The sequence below is a fragment of the Vanacampus margaritifer genome, chromosome 18 (genome assembly GCF_051991255.1).
Source record: "Vanacampus margaritifer isolate UIUO_Vmar chromosome 18, RoL_Vmar_1.0, whole genome shotgun sequence".
Lineage (NCBI taxonomy): Eukaryota > Metazoa > Chordata > Actinopteri > Syngnathiformes > Syngnathidae > Vanacampus > Vanacampus margaritifer.
In genome coordinates, this window is record NC_135449.1 from 124736 (window position 1) to 143741 (window position 19006).

General features: G+C 52.4%; 3 protein-coding genes across 4 annotated transcripts; all 3 read right to left on the reverse strand.

The window, feature by feature from the left end:
- Positions 1 to 35: 35 nt before the first annotated feature.
- Positions 36 to 4893, reverse strand: minpp1b (multiple inositol-polyphosphate phosphatase 1b). The gene is made up of 7 exons (XM_077551403.1): positions 4003 to 4893; positions 3119 to 3310; positions 2269 to 2463; positions 2074 to 2171; positions 1860 to 1990; positions 1654 to 1787; positions 36 to 1587 (listed from the first exon to the last, which is right to left on the reverse strand). Exons 1-7 carry the CDS (start codon positions 4406 to 4408, stop codon positions 1334 to 1336), a joined length of 1410 nt encoding a protein of 469 aa, XP_077407529.1. The 5' UTR covers positions 4409 to 4893; the 3' UTR covers positions 36 to 1333.
- Positions 4894 to 5031: 138 nt separating this feature from the next.
- bbs1 (Bardet-Biedl syndrome 1) lies at positions 5032 to 9870 on the reverse strand. 2 transcript variants are annotated; one of them, XM_077551402.1, is made up of 7 exons: positions 9675 to 9870; positions 8392 to 8803; positions 7535 to 7717; positions 7335 to 7466; positions 7100 to 7206; positions 6918 to 7038; positions 5032 to 6310 (listed from the first exon to the last, which is right to left on the reverse strand). In XM_077551402.1, exons 2-7 carry the CDS (start codon positions 8776 to 8778, stop codon positions 5486 to 5488), a joined length of 1755 nt encoding a protein of 584 aa, XP_077407528.1. In that variant the 5' UTR covers positions 8779 to 8803; positions 9675 to 9870; the 3' UTR covers positions 5032 to 5485. The 2 variants fall into 2 exon arrangements, with proteins under 2 accessions (XP_077407528.1, XP_077407527.1); XM_077551401.1 differs by lacking the exon at positions 9675 to 9870 and adding an exon at positions 9545 to 9668.
- Positions 9871 to 10095: 225 nt separating this feature from the next.
- On the reverse strand, positions 10096 to 17871 carry LOC144038709 (kinesin-like protein KIF20B). Its single transcript, XM_077551398.1, has 27 exons — positions 17748 to 17871; positions 17030 to 17131; positions 16743 to 16826; positions 16540 to 16659; positions 16332 to 16470; positions 16067 to 16251; positions 15775 to 15817; positions 15553 to 15701; positions 15398 to 15470; positions 14824 to 14935; positions 14666 to 14737; positions 14405 to 14551; positions 14094 to 14256; positions 13285 to 13545; positions 12721 to 12824; positions 12563 to 12653; positions 12335 to 12496; positions 11893 to 11973; positions 11698 to 11825; positions 11390 to 11535; positions 11249 to 11323; positions 11026 to 11183; positions 10887 to 10955; positions 10767 to 10823; positions 10563 to 10662; positions 10374 to 10483; positions 10096 to 10309 (listed from the first exon to the last, which is right to left on the reverse strand). The coding sequence occupies exons 2-27, from the start codon at positions 17129 to 17131 to the stop codon at positions 10226 to 10228; spliced, it is 3015 nt and encodes a 1004-aa protein (XP_077407524.1). The 5' UTR covers positions 17748 to 17871; the 3' UTR covers positions 10096 to 10225.
- Between the last annotated feature and the right edge of the window lie 1135 nt (positions 17872 to 19006).

Consider the following 19006-nt stretch of genomic DNA (forward strand, 5'->3'; position numbering starts at 1 on the left):
GATCCAAACGGACGTAAAAGAGGCTAAAAATGAACGTTTCTTGAACACATTTATTTTGTCAATATCCTGAAAGCAAAGGAGGAGCAGACGGAAGCATCACGAAGCTTGCTATAGCGGACGTACGTGTAACCAAACTAATGGAGTGAAGACGGTTCATTTGAAGAACCTGCTTTTAGCCCCAATTGACCCCTGGAGTGAAGAAAGATCCTTCCCGTCTCTTGATGGCGTCCCGGTGTTGTGCCCAAAGGATTAAACTGCCTGCTTTATTTCAAGTTGAGAACTTGCCCATTTGAATAAAAGCACAAACAAAATCTTCACTTTTGTTGTCTGTATAGCTGGTGTTGACAATGAAAAAAGGCTTTTTATCTATCATCATCATCAACATTAGTATTAGCTCAAATGTCAATCAAGCTAGTTGAGGTGTTTCTACAAATATTTTGGGAGGGAAAAAAACGTTTGGCTCTTTTTGTGAAAACACAGCCAAGCACTGCAAAGTCAACCAAGGTTGTGACAGAACTGGTTTGAATCTGTCACTCATTTTGCTGCCAGCCAATCAGCAAGCAATGGGAGGAGCTCCGTGTATTTGCACATTACACCTGCTGCCTTGAACGGATTTCCCGATTGGCCCCACGGCGGCCAATCGGTACGCGTTGGCATGTAAAGAATCAAAAGCTTCCTGCCTCATTTTCACCCATATACTAAAATTGGAACGACACAACAATTCAAAAGTGTGAGGAAGATAGCAAAATATCAAGCAAGATAGCTGGGGGCGGGAATTAATCAACTTCGGCTTCATCCCGTCAGCCCTTTTTCTTTTCGGGTGTTGTTCGAAAGGAAAAATGAACAAATTAAAATAAATTAATTAATAATGTTAGCATAGCATGTTGGCCCTCGTCCCCTCACACCTACAAGAAAGTTGCAGTATGTCCATTTGTGGTGAAAGGAAAACACAAACAAAGCAAAACCAAAAGCAAAAGCAAAAGCAAAACCGAAACCAGCTAGGAAACGAGCCAATCTTGTTGAAGCTCTTCCACAATCTTGCTGGATATTTTCGGCCCCATTTGACTTTTGAGCGCTGGTGCCGACCGCAGCCATTCCTGCGCTAGGCCCACTTGATGGCCACACCACAACCATCTGCCTGATAGCACCAAATGCAAATGACACACCGGCCCCTTGACGCCCTTAAAAAAAAGAATCACTTATTTTTTCCCGGCTGTCCTTCAAAATGCAATGAAAATGTGGTGACGTCACACGGCGGCAAAAGGATGGGAAGGAGGCGTGGCCTGGGCCTCGCCTACATCCTCCACTCGGTCACGTGACCGTCGCAGACCAATCAAAGCTCGGTGTTGGGTCCGCGGCCTGCGGCCGTGCCCCCGCACGCCTCGACATAGTCACATCCGTCCAGCAGGTGGCGGTACGCCGTCCGCACGTCGCGGTACAGCGGCGCGTCCTCGTCCGGCATGCCCGGAAAGCGAACGGGCGCCTCGTTGACCAGCAGCTGCAGGCGGGGGCCTCGCGCGCAGTCCAACAGAACCAAGAGCACGTTGGCCGCGTACGGCACCAACAGGCTGGAACGGAAACTGCGGCCTGGGGACGGACGTGGGTATCAGAACGGCTTCGGGTTTGGGCTCGGGCGGCACGGCGTCTTCTTACCGTGCTGCTCGTGGTAGTTGTCTGCCGTGGGCGGAGTCTCGTCCTTGTAGAGACCCAGCAGGCCGAGGAAGGGGAGTAGCGTCTCGGCGTGGCCAATCAGGATGGAAGCGGGATCCGGGGGCGCGTCGGTGGCCCTGACGATCAAACCTTGGGCATTAAAAGGCCGGTCGTGCACGAGTGCCTTATTGTTGCGTTGTCCGGCTGACCTGCGTGGCCATCCGGCCTTGTCCAGGGTCCGGAAGACGTGATGGAAAAGCGGGCAGCTGGCCAGCAGGTTGATGGCGTGGCCGTGCGCCCGCTTCCAGAACAGCTTCAGGTCGCACTTGTACTCCAGAACCTGCCGGCACAGGGCGAGGGTTTCAGTGCCGCCATATTGGATGTGGCCAAGAGGCGTGATCCGAGAAGGCGATGGGTCGCTACCTCGGCGTCATGCGACTCAAACAGGAAGCACCACGGCGAGTGCAGCGACTTGATGGCCAGCTCGTAAGAGCAAAGGAAGAACGCCGCCTCCAGCAGATCTACGGGAGACGGATGCGGTAATTTCATTTCAACTTTGTTCTCCTTCATAGATGGAGGCACGTCGCCACGGTAACGGAGGCACGTCGCCACGGTAACCTGGCGTCAAGTCGTGGAGAGGAAGGCCCAGTTTGCCGGCCACTTTCTTCCTCAGAGACTCCATCTCGGGGCCGTGCTTGAACTTGTGGACCTCGGCCAGCGCCGTGCGGTTCTTCTCCACCCCCTCCACGTAACCACGGCAACCTTCAAAGGCGCGCAGCAGACCGTCGTCCACTTGGTGACGGTAGTGCACCGCTGAACAAAAGACACACGGGAAGTTAGCGTGTAGACGGCAACGTTCCATCACCATAATAATAATAATAATAATAATAATAATAATAATAATAATAATAATAATAATAATAATAATAATAATAATAATAATGCATGGCATTTATAGAGCGCTTTTCTAGACACTCAAAGACGCTTTACAACAGAACGAATACATTATTCACACATTCACACTGCGATGGCGGTAAGCTACTTAAGTAGCCACGGCTGGCCCGGGAAAGGCAGGCTGACGGAAGGAAGCGTGGCTGCCGGCGTGCGCCTACGGCCCCTCCCACCACCACCAAACATTCGAAACTTCCATACACCAGCACTGGAGGCAATGTGTGCCAAGTGCCTTGCCCAAGGACACCACGACACATGACTCGGGGAGAGCGGGGATCCAACAGCCGACCTTCTGCTTACTGGACGACCGTCTCTACACCCGGAGCCCATCAAACAAATACGACCTTCTCCTTTCACGCGCATCGTTGATGGGAGCACATTGCTGACACGAAAAAAACATTTCGATATAGGCTGAGAATTCCAAGAAAGCAACTTATTTGCCCGACTGATCAGATTGAACGTCTCCTGTTCAAAGTCAACATTTGTGACGATGCCGACTCGGTGCCGGTTACGTTACGTGCGACGTTGGCGGCGAGGTGAAGTCCTTCCTGGAAGGCCTCGGCGCTGCTCACGCATCGATGCTTGGAGCTGGTCAGCAGGCGGACGCGGCCCCCGCGCACCGACTCCTCCCCCAACAAGGACGGAAAGGAGGCGGCCAGACGCGTGGCCAACTGCCGCAGGTCCTCTCGCCCTTTGGCCGCCAGCTGACCTGCAGCCGGAAGACAATCGCACGCAAAATGGCTCCTTAGTGACATGCACGCAACCGCATGGGTCAGATCATCCTGGCGGGACTAATCGAGTTAGTTGGTTTATCGGAAAACATCAACATAGCGATATTGGCCCGTGGAATCAATATGCAGATCGTAAAGACATGCACGTTTGGTATGCATTCTTTTATCGATAAAAAATCTATTTCAGATGGACGGCCAACCACGGCTCACCTGTTTTCTGGCCTGGGTTTGGTCAGCAAACTCAGACATGCTTGGTTATTACCTTCTTCTTCTTTTTTGCACTCACTCATACAAACAAACATGGTTTCCCAGGCGGGAAGCGAAGCCACGCCAGCCTGCCTCGTAGGCAAGTGAGGGGGTACCACTCGGCCACCTGGAGCCCATTGGTCGTTACCTTCATTACTTGTCTCCTCAGCACAGGTGACATCATCTTCAGTCGACAGCAAGTGGAACAATGACTTTTTAAAGGTATTAATTGCTCATGAAGTTATCACATTAATTACAGACAAAATGTGATCTTCTTGCTATTGAAAATGGCTCGGAGTCAAGTATGCCTTTAATTATTAGGATTCAGCCACTTAAAAAAAAAGAAAAAAAGGAATATTTACGAAACAATGCGGGATAAGTTGCAAATGAGTCAGTCCGGAGCTGTGAGGCGTCTCTCGCTCACCGTCCATGTCGTCGGTGTACCACATGTCCCAGCGGCGCAGGACGTCCCGCAACCAGGTCGAGGAGTCTCCGTCCCGTCCCCCTTCTGGACTCGATTGGTCCTGCTGGGCCTGTCGGTCGTCCCGTCGATCTGGTCGCAGCAGGTTGCTGAGCTGGCGGATGGCGCGGATGTTCTTGACGGTCGGGTGGCGGGTGCCGTGTCGGACGAGGGCGGTCAGGTGCACCGGGGAGCAGCGCTCGCCGCTCGGGGCCCTCAAGAGCGAGCGGTCGGCGCCCAACTCGGCGAGCAGCCTCCGGTAGGCGGCGGAGTCCTCGTAGCGGGTCTTGGAGCCGAAGTGAGCCGCGAAGTCCGGCACGTCCGCCGCCGCCAAAATCACAAAGACGACGGACGTGACGACGGACAACATTTCTCAGAAAGGAGCCAACTGTTCGGGACCTTTTTTTGAAATTATTTATATCTTATATTATTATTAAGGCGTGCGTGTCTTTTTGCGCCTCGCCGCTTCTGCTTTTTGTTAGTCGTGTTGATCTTCCGGGTTGATGACCTTTCAACTCCCGTGTTCGCGCGACTCTTGGACAACCACAACTATTCCGTATTTTTATTTTTATTTTTAATTTAAGGATTTTTCTTTCCTTTATTAATCCCGATGGACGATACAGCGCGAGCGATAAATTGACAGATGAATATTATTGTTTATTTTAGTAAACAAACGATGAAACTGTTAGTAATCAAGCAAAGTGCAAACTAAAAGCAGCATTAATATAATTTGAATCTAATCGACAAAAAAAATCAACAAAAGATTAAGATGCTGCATTTTCTGCGTTTTCTATCGTTTCGTCTCGTCCCAGAACAAGTAGCACAAGATACACGTTCACTTCCGCTTCCTGTAGTACAAAATAAAAGCGACATTGGAAAGACGAGCAAAACGAAAAATAGTCTGAATCCCACCAGACACAATTTGGACTCGTCTTCATGAAGGGGACAAACTACGGGGGGGAAAAAAGAAAGGAAAAAAAGAACTCAAAGGCATCCGAATAAATGAGCCAATTTTAATTTTTGTTTGTCGCTGCTGTTGTGTTGATGTGAGTGTGACGCTTCATGACAGCATCAACAAGTCAAATAGAAAGTTGAACTAGGCAAAAGGGCTTTTTTGGGGATTTGCGGAAAGGTTCCAGGTTTCCACAGGACGACAACTTTTTGTTCCACTTTTGTGGTGGTGTGCCGTGACAAGTAAAAGATGAGCTTGGGCTCAGTTACTGTTGACAAGCGAGAGCTTCCACAAACAGGAATCTCAAAATTCTAATTTAAAGCAAGAGTCCTGAGCTGCAAATGAAATTTTCCATTCTACTTTGGCGTCAGTCGGCTTTCTCACCACACAGACGCTTCCTTTGGCCTGGAAATTGAGCTAAGCATGCTAAGCTAAGGCCAGCTAAGCTAAAGCGCACTAAGCTAAGGCCAGTGAAGCTACGCTAAGGCCAGCGCGTCAGTTGAACCCCTCGCTGACGGGCATGTTGATGTGCGCGGTGAGCAGCGGCGCGCTGCAATCCTCGTGCAGGACAAAAACTTTGATGATGTCAGAGATGCCTTTGTCGCCGGTGCACTCCACCTGGGTCTGGACCGGGTAGACCAGCCCCGGCACCAGCAGCGGGATCTTCAGGAAGGGCTTGGTCATCCTGTACAAGTTCTGGTCGTAGAGAAAGCTGACGGCCAGGTTGAGGAGGGGCCGGCACGCCGCCGTGTTCTGGACGTTGAGCGTGAGCTTGAAGGACGGGCCCAGACCTTGGACCACGGCGTTCATCTTGAGCGAGCGCCCGGGTCCCGACGACACCGGCGTCAGACTGGATTCCAGCGCCCGGGCGTAGGCCTTGGCCGCCGCCAGCCGCAGGCGGATCAGGTCCATCTGGAAGGCTCGGTGCATGGCGGCGCCGCTCTCGCGCTCCCTCAGGGTCTGGTCCACGTAGAGTTTGGTCTTCTTGGGCACGTTGAGGCGCACGCTCTGGGCGGCCGGGGGCCCGGGCGTGCTGTCGCCGTCTTGGAACTCGGCCGTCCTCTTGAGGATTTTCACCATCAGGCCGCCGCCCTTCATGGTCATGATGAGGGTCCCGTCCTCGCGGCCGTAGCGGCCGAAGCAGATGGCGCTGACCGCGTCCGGAGTCTTGATGCTGCTCAACAGGTTCTTGTCTCTGTAGAGGTGGACCTCGCAGTTGGCCAGCGCCACCAGGACCGCCTGGAAGCCTCGAGCGGGCAGCTCCATGCTGGCCATGGTGCAGATTGGGGCCGGGAGGACCACCTTCCACAGCTTTTTACCCTAGACGAGCCACGGGAGAACATCAAGACCCGAACCCGACACCAAGACCACGAAATTTCAGTCTCGTGGGCATTCTTTGCTGTTGCTTTTCTCAAAAACATGGAATCAGCACCAAAATGGAAAACAACAAAAAGGTCATTTTGCAACAGTTCATAATCAATGATCAAATGAATAATAATCAAAGAATCATTTAGAGATTTTAATAAAAGTCAATATTGTCAGATTTCTCTAGTCCTCCTATTACGTTTAAGTTAACATTTGCTTTTATCTTGGAAAACAACATTTTTGCCAATTTTCTGATGGATCTTACGGACTAATTGATTATTTCATTTTCAGCCAAAAGTCTTCCCCGTATTTCTTCTACACACAAAGCTGTTGTTAAAAAAGCGGCCATTTTGACGGAGGGACGGACGGACGGAGACGACGACGATTCGTCCGACCAACGCAAACTCCCACATGACTCCAAAGAGATTCGGTGGACGTTTTCCAAAACGATTTGAAGAGCCAGTCCAAGCACAATCAGCATTTTCAGGGAAGTGTCTCGCGTCCTTACAGCACCTAAAGTCTTCAGGCCCGTCAAGTCAAGTGCGGAAAGCGGGTGGGTTACCTTCTGCGTGAATCCCTGCAGGTTGTGGTCCATGGCTCCCACCACCAAGTTCTTGCCCACCCTGACCAGGCCCACAGGATGCGACGACAGCTCCACGCAGTACTTGGCTTTGTCCGAGTCCCTGAGGGCAGACGCAAAGATCTCAGGACCGGCGCCGGTCCGCCGCTTGGAGCCGGACTGACCTGCGCAGGATGTAGATGTTCCCGTTCCGACACGCCGCCGTGATCCGGTACTCCACGTCAAACTGACCCGTCACGTCCATCATGGTGGGCGGGGCCGGCAGCGCCACCTGCAGCATCATCACGTACAACACGCTGAGAATGCCCGCAGCGGGCGCCAAGCAGAGATGACGCGTACGCGGCTGGAGAGACGAGGGCGGACGGACGGGAGGAGGGACACAGACGGAGGACAGGCCACCTTTGCGAGGATGACGAAGGCCTCGGGGTCGAGCACGTAGAGATGCGCGCTCTCGGTGCCGATCAGCAGGCAGCTGACGCCGTCCTCGTCCGCCGTGCTTTTCTTCAGCGTGGCCATGCACGTGATGACCGTCTGACGGCACAAACAGACACGTCGGCGTCGGCGTCTGCCCCCGCGTGCGTGCGTGCGTGCGTGCCTACCTGTCGTTTGATTGGCTGCTGTTTGTGCAGCTGGACAAAGTCTTCCAGGTGCTGCTCATCCAGAGACAGGAAGTGCAGCGAGCGCACGGATAACGGCACATCGGCCTTCCTCCGCAGACTCTCCAGCATCTCCTTGACGGCGGGGGGGTCGATGTGCCCCTCCCTGGCCTGCTCCCACACGTCCTGAACAATCACAAGGCCAAAGTCACCAATCGTCTTCAAACATCAACAGCGGCCTCAACTTCAACCAAAGTCCAACTGATGACAACTCGTCAAGCAAACGTGTCACGTTGAGCAACATCGCCCCCTGCTGTCCACTCAAATGAACATCACAAGTTTTCGGCTGTTGACTTGATTTGTGCAATTTCAAGTTTGCGATGGCGGGTTAGGGTTAGGCAGGCAGTCCAAAACCACAAGCGGTCTTTGACTCCATTTTTTCTTTGACCTTACCCCCCCCCCCCAGACAAATACCCGACGTGTTTCCTGCAATGGTGACGTGCGTGCAGCGTTTAGAGTTCCTCATGCGAGGCTGTCATACATTCGGACTTTGTCATGAAGTGATGACAGGTCAGGGAAAATACGGGACTTTCCTTTTGGCAACAATTGGACCTTTTTGCTCCATTTGCCAAATATGGGAAATGGGAGTGGCTTTGGGAGTGCCAGCATCCTAAACAAATATTGTGCGTCATTGAACTGCCATGCAGTTGTCGTCTAAATGTTCACGGGTTCTATTTGTAACGTTGTTCACTTGAATAAAAATGCATCTCGTGACTCCGTGGCAACATCAGAGACGCAATCGGCGAGTGTCGTGGTGGATTGAACTGCTGATTGGTTGCTTGTGACTTGCTGGCTCGCACCTGCTCCAGCGTGTTGACGTCCAGTCCGGGCAGCGTGAACTTGAAGTAGGGCCTGAGGTTCTTGTAGACGTACACGCAGGGTCCGGACGCCACGGCCACGGCGGGGGTGCGAGGCTCGTGCAGGTCCATGAAGAAGACGGCCAGGCCGCACGGAAGGTCCAGCAGGACGCTCTCGCTGCTCAGCGCCGTGCCGCCGTACACCTTCAGCTTCATGGAGCCGCCGCCGCCGCCGCCGCCGCCGCCGCCCAGGTCGGCCGCCACCAGGCGCCCGTCCCCGTCCCCGCTCAGGTCGGCCAGCGCCACGCAGGGAGTCAAGGTTCGCAGGCCCGCCACCGGGTCGTAGTGGGCGTCCAACCACTTGCCGTCGTCGCCGCTCCACTCGCTCATGGCTGGTCCGTGACACGCACTTTTGCTGCAGGACCGCGCGCACGCACACACACACACACACACACACACACACACACACACACACACACACACACACACACACACACACACACACACACACACACACACACACACACACACACACACACACACACACACACACACACACACACACACACACACACACACACACACACACACACACAGGCCTGCTTTTTGTCACAATTTTCAAGGATTTCAAATTGAATGAAGGCTCTTCATCAAATGCATTTTTGGGAGGTTTTTTTTTTTTCATTTTGACGCCAATATCAAACCGGTTATCGGTCTCCTTGAGCTTGCCTAATCGGTATCAGCCCTGAAAAGCCGCACGGGTCTGTCTCAATGTCAGAAACCGCCGTTAGCATTAGCTATGCTAACTCCCCGCATGACTCCAGCTGACCCTCAAGTGGCCTCTTTACACGAGGTTCATTTACGCCACAAACGGCGTCGTGTTTTCTCCTCATCAGGGGGCGAGACTTTCTTCCTCGCCTCCCCTTTAGGCGGCAGGTAAGGCTTGAAACATCCACTCCAAGACGACACAAAAACATTTGCATTCTTTTCCTGGCAGCTTCTAAGCAGACGCGGTCCCTGGTTCTGCTTCTGGCCCTGCAGTCGAGAGGAATCCCTCAAAGCCGCCAAAATCAGGACGAACATGAACCCTCAAACTCTGCTCGCGCCATTGGGATTTACTAGTCTTGTCACCTGGCTTGGCCAGATATGGAAGTACCTCGCGACACTTGGCTTGAAGGACGGACCGGACACCCACGAGGGGATCCCCCCATTCCTTGCCATGGCATAAACATAAACATAAACATAAAACCAGACGATGACACCGGGACGGCCTTGTTGCGTCTCACCGTCGTCAAGGAAACCGTGGAGCGGCGTCTACCCAATGGCGTCCTTTTCCGCGCTTCCGCACTTGAGTATTTCGAAGCTCAACAACAAGAAAACGTCTTGAAGACGCTGCTGCGCTTCTAATCCATAAATCCGCTTCAAGCTTCTTCAGCCCATCGGCCGCGGTCCACTTGTTGTGACGTCACTTTCATGCGACGCCACTTTCACGCGCGTCCAATCGTCCATACAGATGACCGCCACCACTAGAGGGAGCCACGGACTTATAGACATACATTTTTATTTCTCTCTCTCTATTCAAATAATTTTACTCACATACGCATTCACGCAAGGGAAGTCGCCTTTCAATACGCGTTTTGAAACTCTAACTCAGCACGACCTCGAATAAGTTGCTTGTTGTCGTGTCTGTCAAGCGCGTGTGACCAGTTTGGAACGATAAAACTTTATTTCCTTTAAGTCAAAAAGCTTTCTGCTGTTGAGAAAAACATGAGCAACAAAAACATTTACAAAATTGACAGCAAGTTGATTTAAAATCCTCCTGAGCCATCAGATGATGTCACTTCCTGCCAGTCTTGGAGCGCAGCTGGCGCTTGATGATCATGTGATCACTTTCCTTTTGCTTTTTCTCCGCCGCCGCCGTCTAAACACACAAACGCACGTCAAAGCGTGTGGAAACGCGCACGCGAGCCCGCGCACACACTGACCATGTGCGGTGAGTTGACGAGTGCCACAGCCACTTCCTTCCCGTAAAGCTTCTTCCGTCCTCGCTTGGGTTTGGTTGCCACGGCGACCGGGCGTCCAAAGACGCTTCGAGCTGAGCGGCCACAAACAAATGACTGAGTGACAGGTAGCGCTCCCTGCTGGTCACAGTGGCAACTGTCGGAGATTCTCACCTGCGCTGCTCAAGACGGACGGAGACGCCGCCAACGGAGACGCCGCCAACGGAGACGCCGCCACGTCCAACGGGGTGGGCTCAACTGCGGAGGACGGCGCCTGCTCACGGTAGGAGAAGATTTCACAAGAACAAGAAGTTTTGAAGGAAGATGACGAAGACCAACAAGTGTCTTGCAGGCAACCAATCACAGCGCAAAGCTCACCTGTGTCACATTTCCGATCGCTCGCTTGTTTCGCTTGTTGTCGCTCGTCCTCAAGTCCTAAACGCGCACACGTACAAGTTGGTGTGGCCAAATGTTCCCAAAAGTAGCAAATTTTCTCACCTGCACTTGGCAGCTTTTCCTTTTCCTGGCCGCACTTCTGCCGCCGTTGGAAGGACAACCCAGCGAGTCCTGCACACACACAGCTGTTATTGCATAATGATGATGATGATGATGATGATGATGACGTCGTCATGGGGACCTGCGAGAGCGCTTCCTGTCTGCGTCGCTCCTTCCTGTCGTGCAACCTCAGCATTTCCTCCTTCAGCTCCTCCACCAGTGGCATCGCCGGCTCCTCCTCGTTCTCCTTGCGCTCGACCTCCTCCTGCCGCCGCCGCCGCGTTTTGCCGCACTCCAGTTCTGAACGCAGACGCGGTCGGTCAGGGGTCCAGCGAGCACTCGAGACATGCCCGGGTGGTCCTCACCTCGTCTCATGGCGTCCATCTGCTTGTGGTGATCTTCCGCCAGCTTCTCCTTCTCACGCAGGACGCGCTGAAGCTCTGGTGCGCACACGCACACATGTTAGGAGACAGACGGGACACGTGCGCACGCGCAGACTCGCTTACCTTGCTGCCGCTCGACGTCCTCCCCCATCTTCTGCCGCAGAGCTGCGGCCTGTCGCTCAAGCTCCGCCCTCAGCTCCCCTAGCTGCTGGCCGTATTCTGCTTTCTGATTGGCCAATTCCTGCGTGAGCTGCTCACACTTCCTGTCGCTGCAAAAAGACACAAATGGCTCAACAAGTCGTCAATCCGCAGCCGCCGCCACCCGGGACAGCGTTTTTCAATCCACCTTGCGTGGCGCTCCGCTCGGTTCGGTTCCCTGCCTGCTTTCATTTGAGGCCGGAAAAACTTGTCGGTAATTTGCTCATCAATACCTGCGCATCTTTTCTTGCCTGACTTCCTGGAGGACCTTGGATTGGTGGGCGGAGCTCTCCACGGCCGCCTGCCACTCCTTGCGCAGTTGGGCCATGTTGGCGTGGAAGGTGCTCGGGCACTCGCCCTCCTGAGTGGACAGGACGGGAGAGTCAAAACGTGGCCACGCCCCCCCAACATAGTCAACCAGAAATGACCTCCACTTCCTGTGCCTTGGCACCCGATTGGCTCTCGGTGGGCTTCACTTCCTGTTGCAGCTGATCCTCCAGAGAGCTCACCTGGCGCCAAACATTTGTTAGACCACAAACAGTCTTCCATTCTCCAAACATAAAATGTACAACTTTGGACGGAAAATGAAGATAGAGACGACGACGTGAGCAGTTTGGAGAAGAAGAAAGAAAAAAAGACGCACCTGAAAAGGTTATCAATGTCCAATAATGGAAGAAGGTATCACATTATTGGTTTTAAAATAAAATAAAAAAATGTTATTACAATATCAGCCAGGACTTTTGATGACATTATTGGCTGTGAAGACATTTTGGATGGAGTTCGCTTGATGACATTTTCAGGAAATGATGTCATGCGCCACTCAAGGAGTAGAAGAAGAAGACGAGGATGAGGAGGATCTTTTGGTCTGACCTGATGGTCCAGCATGAGTTGTCGTTGCACGTCCTGAGCGTGGGTTCGGATCTGGTGCAGGTCTCGGCCAACCAAGCCGAGGACTTCCTCCAGAAGCGCTGACGACCGCCCCCCCTCCTCCGCTTCCTCTTCCTCCTCCAATGCCGCCGCCGCCGCCGCCTCCTGCGCCACAATCGCATCACGTCACACGCGTGGCGTCACGCACACACCTGCCACGCGGGCACTCACCTGAGCCGTCCCACCCAGCAGCTTCTTGAGGATCTCCAGTCTGTTCTCGGCTCGCGTCTCCAAGATCTCGCGCTCACGCTCCAGACGCTCGCTGGACAAACGCGGGCGGGTCATCAACAACGGCTGGTCGGGTCCCGCCGCCGGCTCCGCTTGCTCACCTGTAGTCTTTCTCCATCTGCCTGAAGACCTCCATGAACTCGGCGCACACTTCTTCTCTGATCTGAGCCTCGGCAACCAAACGGAACGCCGCCTTCTTGTCCGACTGGCGCACACACACGAGCAGACGCGCGTGTCTTGGGTGAGACTGACGTGATTGAGGTGAAGAAGTGGCAACGTGTCACAACGCAGGTAACGTTTGGAGCGCTGGGGAAATGGCCGGCGTTGCGTTGGGCAATCCCTCCGAATGTTGTCCAAAGTGCGGCGCCAGCAAACATTTTGCGGTGGCTCAACAATTCGTGCCGACAAGCGTGTGCGAGGTGAAGGCGGGGCTTTTCTGAATCTGCTGAGCTGATTGGTTAGCCTGATGCTGCTACCGATTGCTGAGTTGGCGGGAGATGAAAGCACCTTCAAAAAAGACCTGTTGAGCTTTGATGAAATGCCAATTTTGCATATCAAAGGTCAATTGATTAGTCCTGAAGGATTTTCGAAGCATTTCAACTTCTCACGCCCCCCCGCGCTAAAATGGTGGCCACTTGTCACGTTGCTAAAAGGAGAGCTTGTACCTGGTCTTGGTCCTCCATGGTCGTCTCCCCGTCCTCGTCATCTCCCGCCTTGAGCACCGTTCCCTCCATGCCACTCTCGTCTCGGTCCTCGTCGTTGTCCTCCATGACGTCCTCCAAGGTGGTCTCCCAGGCCAGCATGGAGCTTCTGTGGCCGCGTGCGTTCCGGCGCTGGTCGGCCCCGTTGATGAAGGCGGACAGTTCCAGGGCCAACCTGTGGGAGGCGCCGTCCAAGCTGGCAGGCTTGGAGTTCAAAATCACCACCTGGATGACACCCAAGAAGAAGAAGATGAAGTTGAGAAGCATTCTCTCGCGGTGTCCAACTTCACATGCTTGGGTCCTAATTTGCCAGCCGCACGACGTCGCTCCCGGCGCCGCACGACGTCGCTCCCGGCGCCACGCGACAGCACGCTCGCACTTCCATACCAATGGATTGTCAACGCTGCTCGTCGGTCGCGCATTGAGCGACCGTCCAATCATGCGTAACGTCCGTGCGTGCTGTCGAGTGGCGCCGGGAGCGACGTCATGCGTGACGCAGCCGGCAAATTTGTTCTTGGGAGGATCCAGACTCGTGAATTTGGACACAGGATCTGATTTCTCACACGCTCGTCCCAAAAAGATTTTTCTTATGCTGGCTTCAGACCCAAGACCAAATATGGCGTGTCACGTGTTTTGGTTCATTTGACATTTCACATTTAATAGACCAAACCCAGCATGGAATCAAAAAACGCTTTCTAACGGCAAGAAATGAATGAAGGCACGAATAACGGCAACGCTTGTCACTGGAAATGTTTTGCGTCTTCTGAACCGACCTTCTGGGCCAGCGCGGAGAACTTGAGGACGTTGAGTGTCTCGTCCACGCAGGCCGAGTTCTGCTGGATGTTGACCACCATGGACACTTTGCCGGCACCGCAGAAGAAGGACTGCAGGAAGTGGGTCAGCTTGGACTCCCTGAAGGGAACGTGACGCTGGAAACTGCACAGCCGCCCCCCAAAAAAATAATCACATTTTCATGATGATGAAAAACAATCTCACAGTCAAGCTGCGAGTGACGCCAAACGGGCCAAACGGGCCAAACGGGCCCCATGCGTGTTTGCGCGAGCATTTGCACAGGCGGCCATACTTGGCGTTGTGTTTGACCCTGATGGCGTTGATGCACTTCCCGAGCGTCAGGAGCGAGCTGTTGATGTTTCCCGCCTCCTTCAGACGTTCGCCCGTGTTGTTGGTGCGCGAGCAGCGCTCCGACCCGGCCAGGTCGCACAACACCAGCCTGCACGCACAACAAAGGCGGTTGCTCGGTAAGGTGGGAGTTCGCCCGCTCGGCCGGGCATCTCGCTCGGGCATCTCGCTCGGTTGGGGGGGGGGGCACCACGGCGGCGCTTACTCGCTGACGCCGAGGAACTTGGGAACAGCGGTGGCGTCCACCCGCAGGATCCTGATGGAGAAGATGCTGTGGCTGTGCAAACAAAGATGGCCGCCAGTGAGCACATGTGGATGAGGAGATGGGAAGCAGGAAAAAAAAAAGGGGGGGGGGCAGCCCACCTTCTGCTGGACTGCTGGTTGAGTCTGGTGCAGGCCAAACTTTGGTTCTTCTTGCCGATATTCATCATTTTGAAGGCCTCAGACGAGCTGCTCACCTGCACCCACTTCAGGTCTGCAACGCACACACACGCGCAACGCACACACACGCACAACACACACACACGTGTCTGAGAACGTGCGTGTCTTTGTCTGTGTGTAAAGTTTGTATGCAGCGCATTGCAAATGATGCAAATGTTTTGTTTCTGGGCTTTTATGCAAATGAATCTCCGCATGATTTTCAAGTCAAGCACTGTTTTGGCGAATGTTTTGGTCCTGAATGAAAGACGGGTCATCGCCGTTGATGCCCGCCGGCGTTTGTTAACATGTGGCGGCTTGCAAGAAAGTGAAAAGTTGTGTTGGTGAATTTGGGAGCTGAAAGGGAAAAAAAGAAGTCTTTGCAAGTCTTGCAACCTTTCACCTTTGGAGTCATTCAAATTAGCCTCCAACAATTGTTGACTTGCAAATGTTTCATTTGCATAAACTATTTACAAAAGAAAGGTCATTTGCATAATAATTTGGCGTGTGCGTGCGTTACCTTTGATAAAGGAATTTCCTCTGACGTCCTGAGACAGACGAAGCGCCGTCCTCTTCACGTGTCCTCCCGGGACCTCAACAACACATGGTCACGTGACTCCGTCAGCCAATCGGGGAACACCGCACGACATCGCGCACGCACGTCACGTCTGTTACCTGCTCCAGAAGGTCATGAATATTGTCGTTGTAAATCTCACAGAAGGAAACCCAAAGGGAAAAGCCGACGTTGGCCGGCACGCCCTGCAGACAAACGCTGTCGTTCTCCGAAACGCTGCCGACGCTGCAGTCGGAGCTCGCCGACGAGGCTGTCGCACGCACGCACTGTCAGCTGATCATCACCTGACCACAACGTCCGTCAACAATGCAAAAGGGACCAACCGTCAAGCGACGTGGATCTGGCCAATGTTGCATTCTTGTCATTCTGCACAGACAAAAAGACGCCGGGATGAAACGTTGGCTGAGGGACCGCCTTCAAGACAACAAGCGTGCGCACGTGCGGCGTGTGTATCGATGCGCCCAAATGTCATTTGTTAACAACGTTTGCATTTGTTAACAACGTTTGCATTTGTTAACAACGTTTGCATTTGTTAACAACGTTTGCATTTGATGAAAGGACAAGACTTCAAAAGCAAGCTGACGGTTTCAATTGGATAGCGCGCGTGCGTACGACCTCTCGGACGCTCCTCAGCAGACTCTGCTTGGCGGCGCGCTCGGCCTTCTGCTGATCCGGAGTCAGTCGGCTGAAGTCTCGACAGCGGTGAGGTTTGAGATCGCAGCCGGCGTGCCGACGACCTTCCGTGCTGTTGAAGATCAGCCACAGGCAGCGCGGCAGCAGGCCGCTGTCGTGCTCGGGACCTGAAAGCGCGCACGTGCAAGGAGACGGTCAGGCTGGCGTGCGGACGAATGGACGCCAGACGGCTTTGTTGCGCTCTGACCGAGGAAGGTGAATGTTTTGCCGGCGTTGGTGACTCCGTAAGTGAACAGCAGACAGTTTTGTCCGTGCAGAACGTCTTGCACCAAACCACGAACCGATCCCTCAAAGACTTTCCTCTGGCTGGCGTCAGGTCCAAACACCTGACAGGAAGTGACATCATCACACAGGTCACGGAGGAGATCAGAGTGTGTGCATGTGCGTGCCATTACCTGCGTGAAGGTGAACCTCTGAGCGGTGTGCGGGAGGATTTTGTCAGCCTGCCGGTTGGACTGACTGCTCCTGGGAGCTTTCAGGACCACCGTGTGCGGTCCCTCGACGGTCACACAGTCCTGATCACATTTGCGACACAACTCACTCTCCACCTTTACACCCTCAACGCACTCATTGTGTGTGTGTGTGTGTGTGTGTGAACCTGCAACGCTCCACTCTCGGCTCCTGAGAAAGGTCGAACCCTGAGGTAGACCTGCAGGCTCTCCGACCGGCTCTGAACTTCATCCTGAGGACAAACACAAAAAGCCCAAGCGAATTGTTGCAGATCAATACAGCGATCAATGAGGAGTCACGTGACTGAGCAGGCGCTTCTGGATGTTTGTTGTTTTTTTGCCAGGGCCATCACGGAACTGAACAACACAGGAAGTGCACTGCAGCAAACGCAAGGTAAGCTATGGCAATCAGACAGACAGACAGACGGATCGTGACCTGCTTGGACAGAGCCGAGAATTCATCCAGCAGGTTCCGCTTGATGTCGCCCACCTCAACTGGGCCCACCCTCTCCGGCTTCCCGCAACAAGTCTCCATCATCTGTGTCCAAAGGCAGGCACGCACGCACACACATCAGTTAACAAGCTTTGGAGGAGATGATTTGTGCATGTGGTAAAGTCATGTAAGATATTACACGTACTCGCTAGTGCAAGTGAGGTCGCAAGCAAGAGCTACCATCACTTGTGTCTCAACTTAATGCGGCAAACTTAGCAAGCTGCGTATTTTGTAACTTCTCAGACTACTGTTAGGAGCATTCTTATTTGCTGCACGGCGGTGTCAGATTTGCCCTGATAATATTGCACACTTGATATCCTCGTGAGTCCAAGTCATCGCTGTAATATTGGACAAAACGCTTCCACATATCTGGGAGTCCTGAGTTGAGTTGGTGTTTGCTGCACAAAATCAATGTTTCGAGATAATAAATTCATCTTTAACGCGGCTCATTTGTGAGTGCTCTGTGTGAAAAGTGCTTTTTGTCTGGAACGCTGTTGTTGTTGTTAGCATTAGCCACAGCTAGCCAACTGACAAGCGCGAAGGGCCTGTACGTATTGACGCAAATGTGTGTATGAAATGTGATCTGTGAGCGTGCTGCGTGTTCATATATGATGTTCTACAAGTTGGAAATGTGTTTGTTTTCCAATAAAGCTCAACTCACTGTGAATGTTTCAGTGAGTCGACGATCCGCAATCGCTCACTTTCGGTCCGACAACGCTCCACTTTTCAAACGGCAAGCTCACCACCAATCAATGAAAGGTAACGCTCATGACGTCATCACGGCGCGACGTGTCGCCCTACTGCAACGACGTGCCTGGATGAACTTTAAAAAATAAAATAAATTAAAAAATGTGACAATGAACTGTTATGGTTATTGAAAATATACTGTGAACATATATTTCTATATTGGCACAAAAAAAAAGAAAAAAGAAAGGGATTTTTTCCCTCAAAGATATTTTAAGATTTTAACGAAATATTTTTCAATATAAGTCTAATTATTTTTGGTTTCGTCCATACACAAAGCAGTTGTGGTGCAAAGTGACACCATTCATTCTAAATCATTTATTTATCCGCACTTGGAGTAATAAGCGAAGTGGCATTACGTTTGCGCATGCGTGAAAATCAAGTTAAAAATAAAAACAAAAACTTGCTACCAAACAAAGCCGTCATTTGAATGGCGGCGAATGTGATGCTGAAAGTGTTTTCGTAACTGCACACCTTAAAGCTTGCAAGCATTGTTCAAAAGTGACAAAACGACAGGTGCTCTTGATGCCATTTTTAACCGTCCTGATGGAGTTTATAGACAAAAAAACACCATTGCAAAACTCGAGAAGACGGAAGTGTACGCTTGTAAACCTCCGTTCACTTGTCCAAATTCCCAGACTCTATTTATCGATCCATTTCATACATAAGATTCCATTGATTTCATTTTGTATCTATGAAAACTATTTGTTTTCATGATCTATCTGTACAAATCAAAAAACTGTGTCAACATATCATTACTACAGCTTGCTTCAGTTTTGTGAATTTGTTGAAGTTGTATAAATCGTAACCCTCAATTGAAGTGGATCCCTCAGCAGGCAGTTTTCCAATGTATACCTCATTTCCATATATACCCTCATGTCATATGCAAATGATGACGTCATAACCATAATCAAAAACCATCAAGTGATGCCTTGAAGGTCATGTGGTATGGAAACGAGGTCCCCTGATTGCGAATGTGGACCAGCGCCCGCCTGCCGCGTGGCGTTCCTCTTTCTTGTAATTAGACTGAGTGGCGTGCTGAGTGGGGGGCAGCGGGGGCCTTCCCCCCCGCTTAACGATGGCTTTGCGCTTGGGAAAACGCCGCCGTGCACCTCCGCAACTCGCAATGGTCACACACGTCGCGTGTGCATCGTCAGCACAAATGTGCCGAGGACA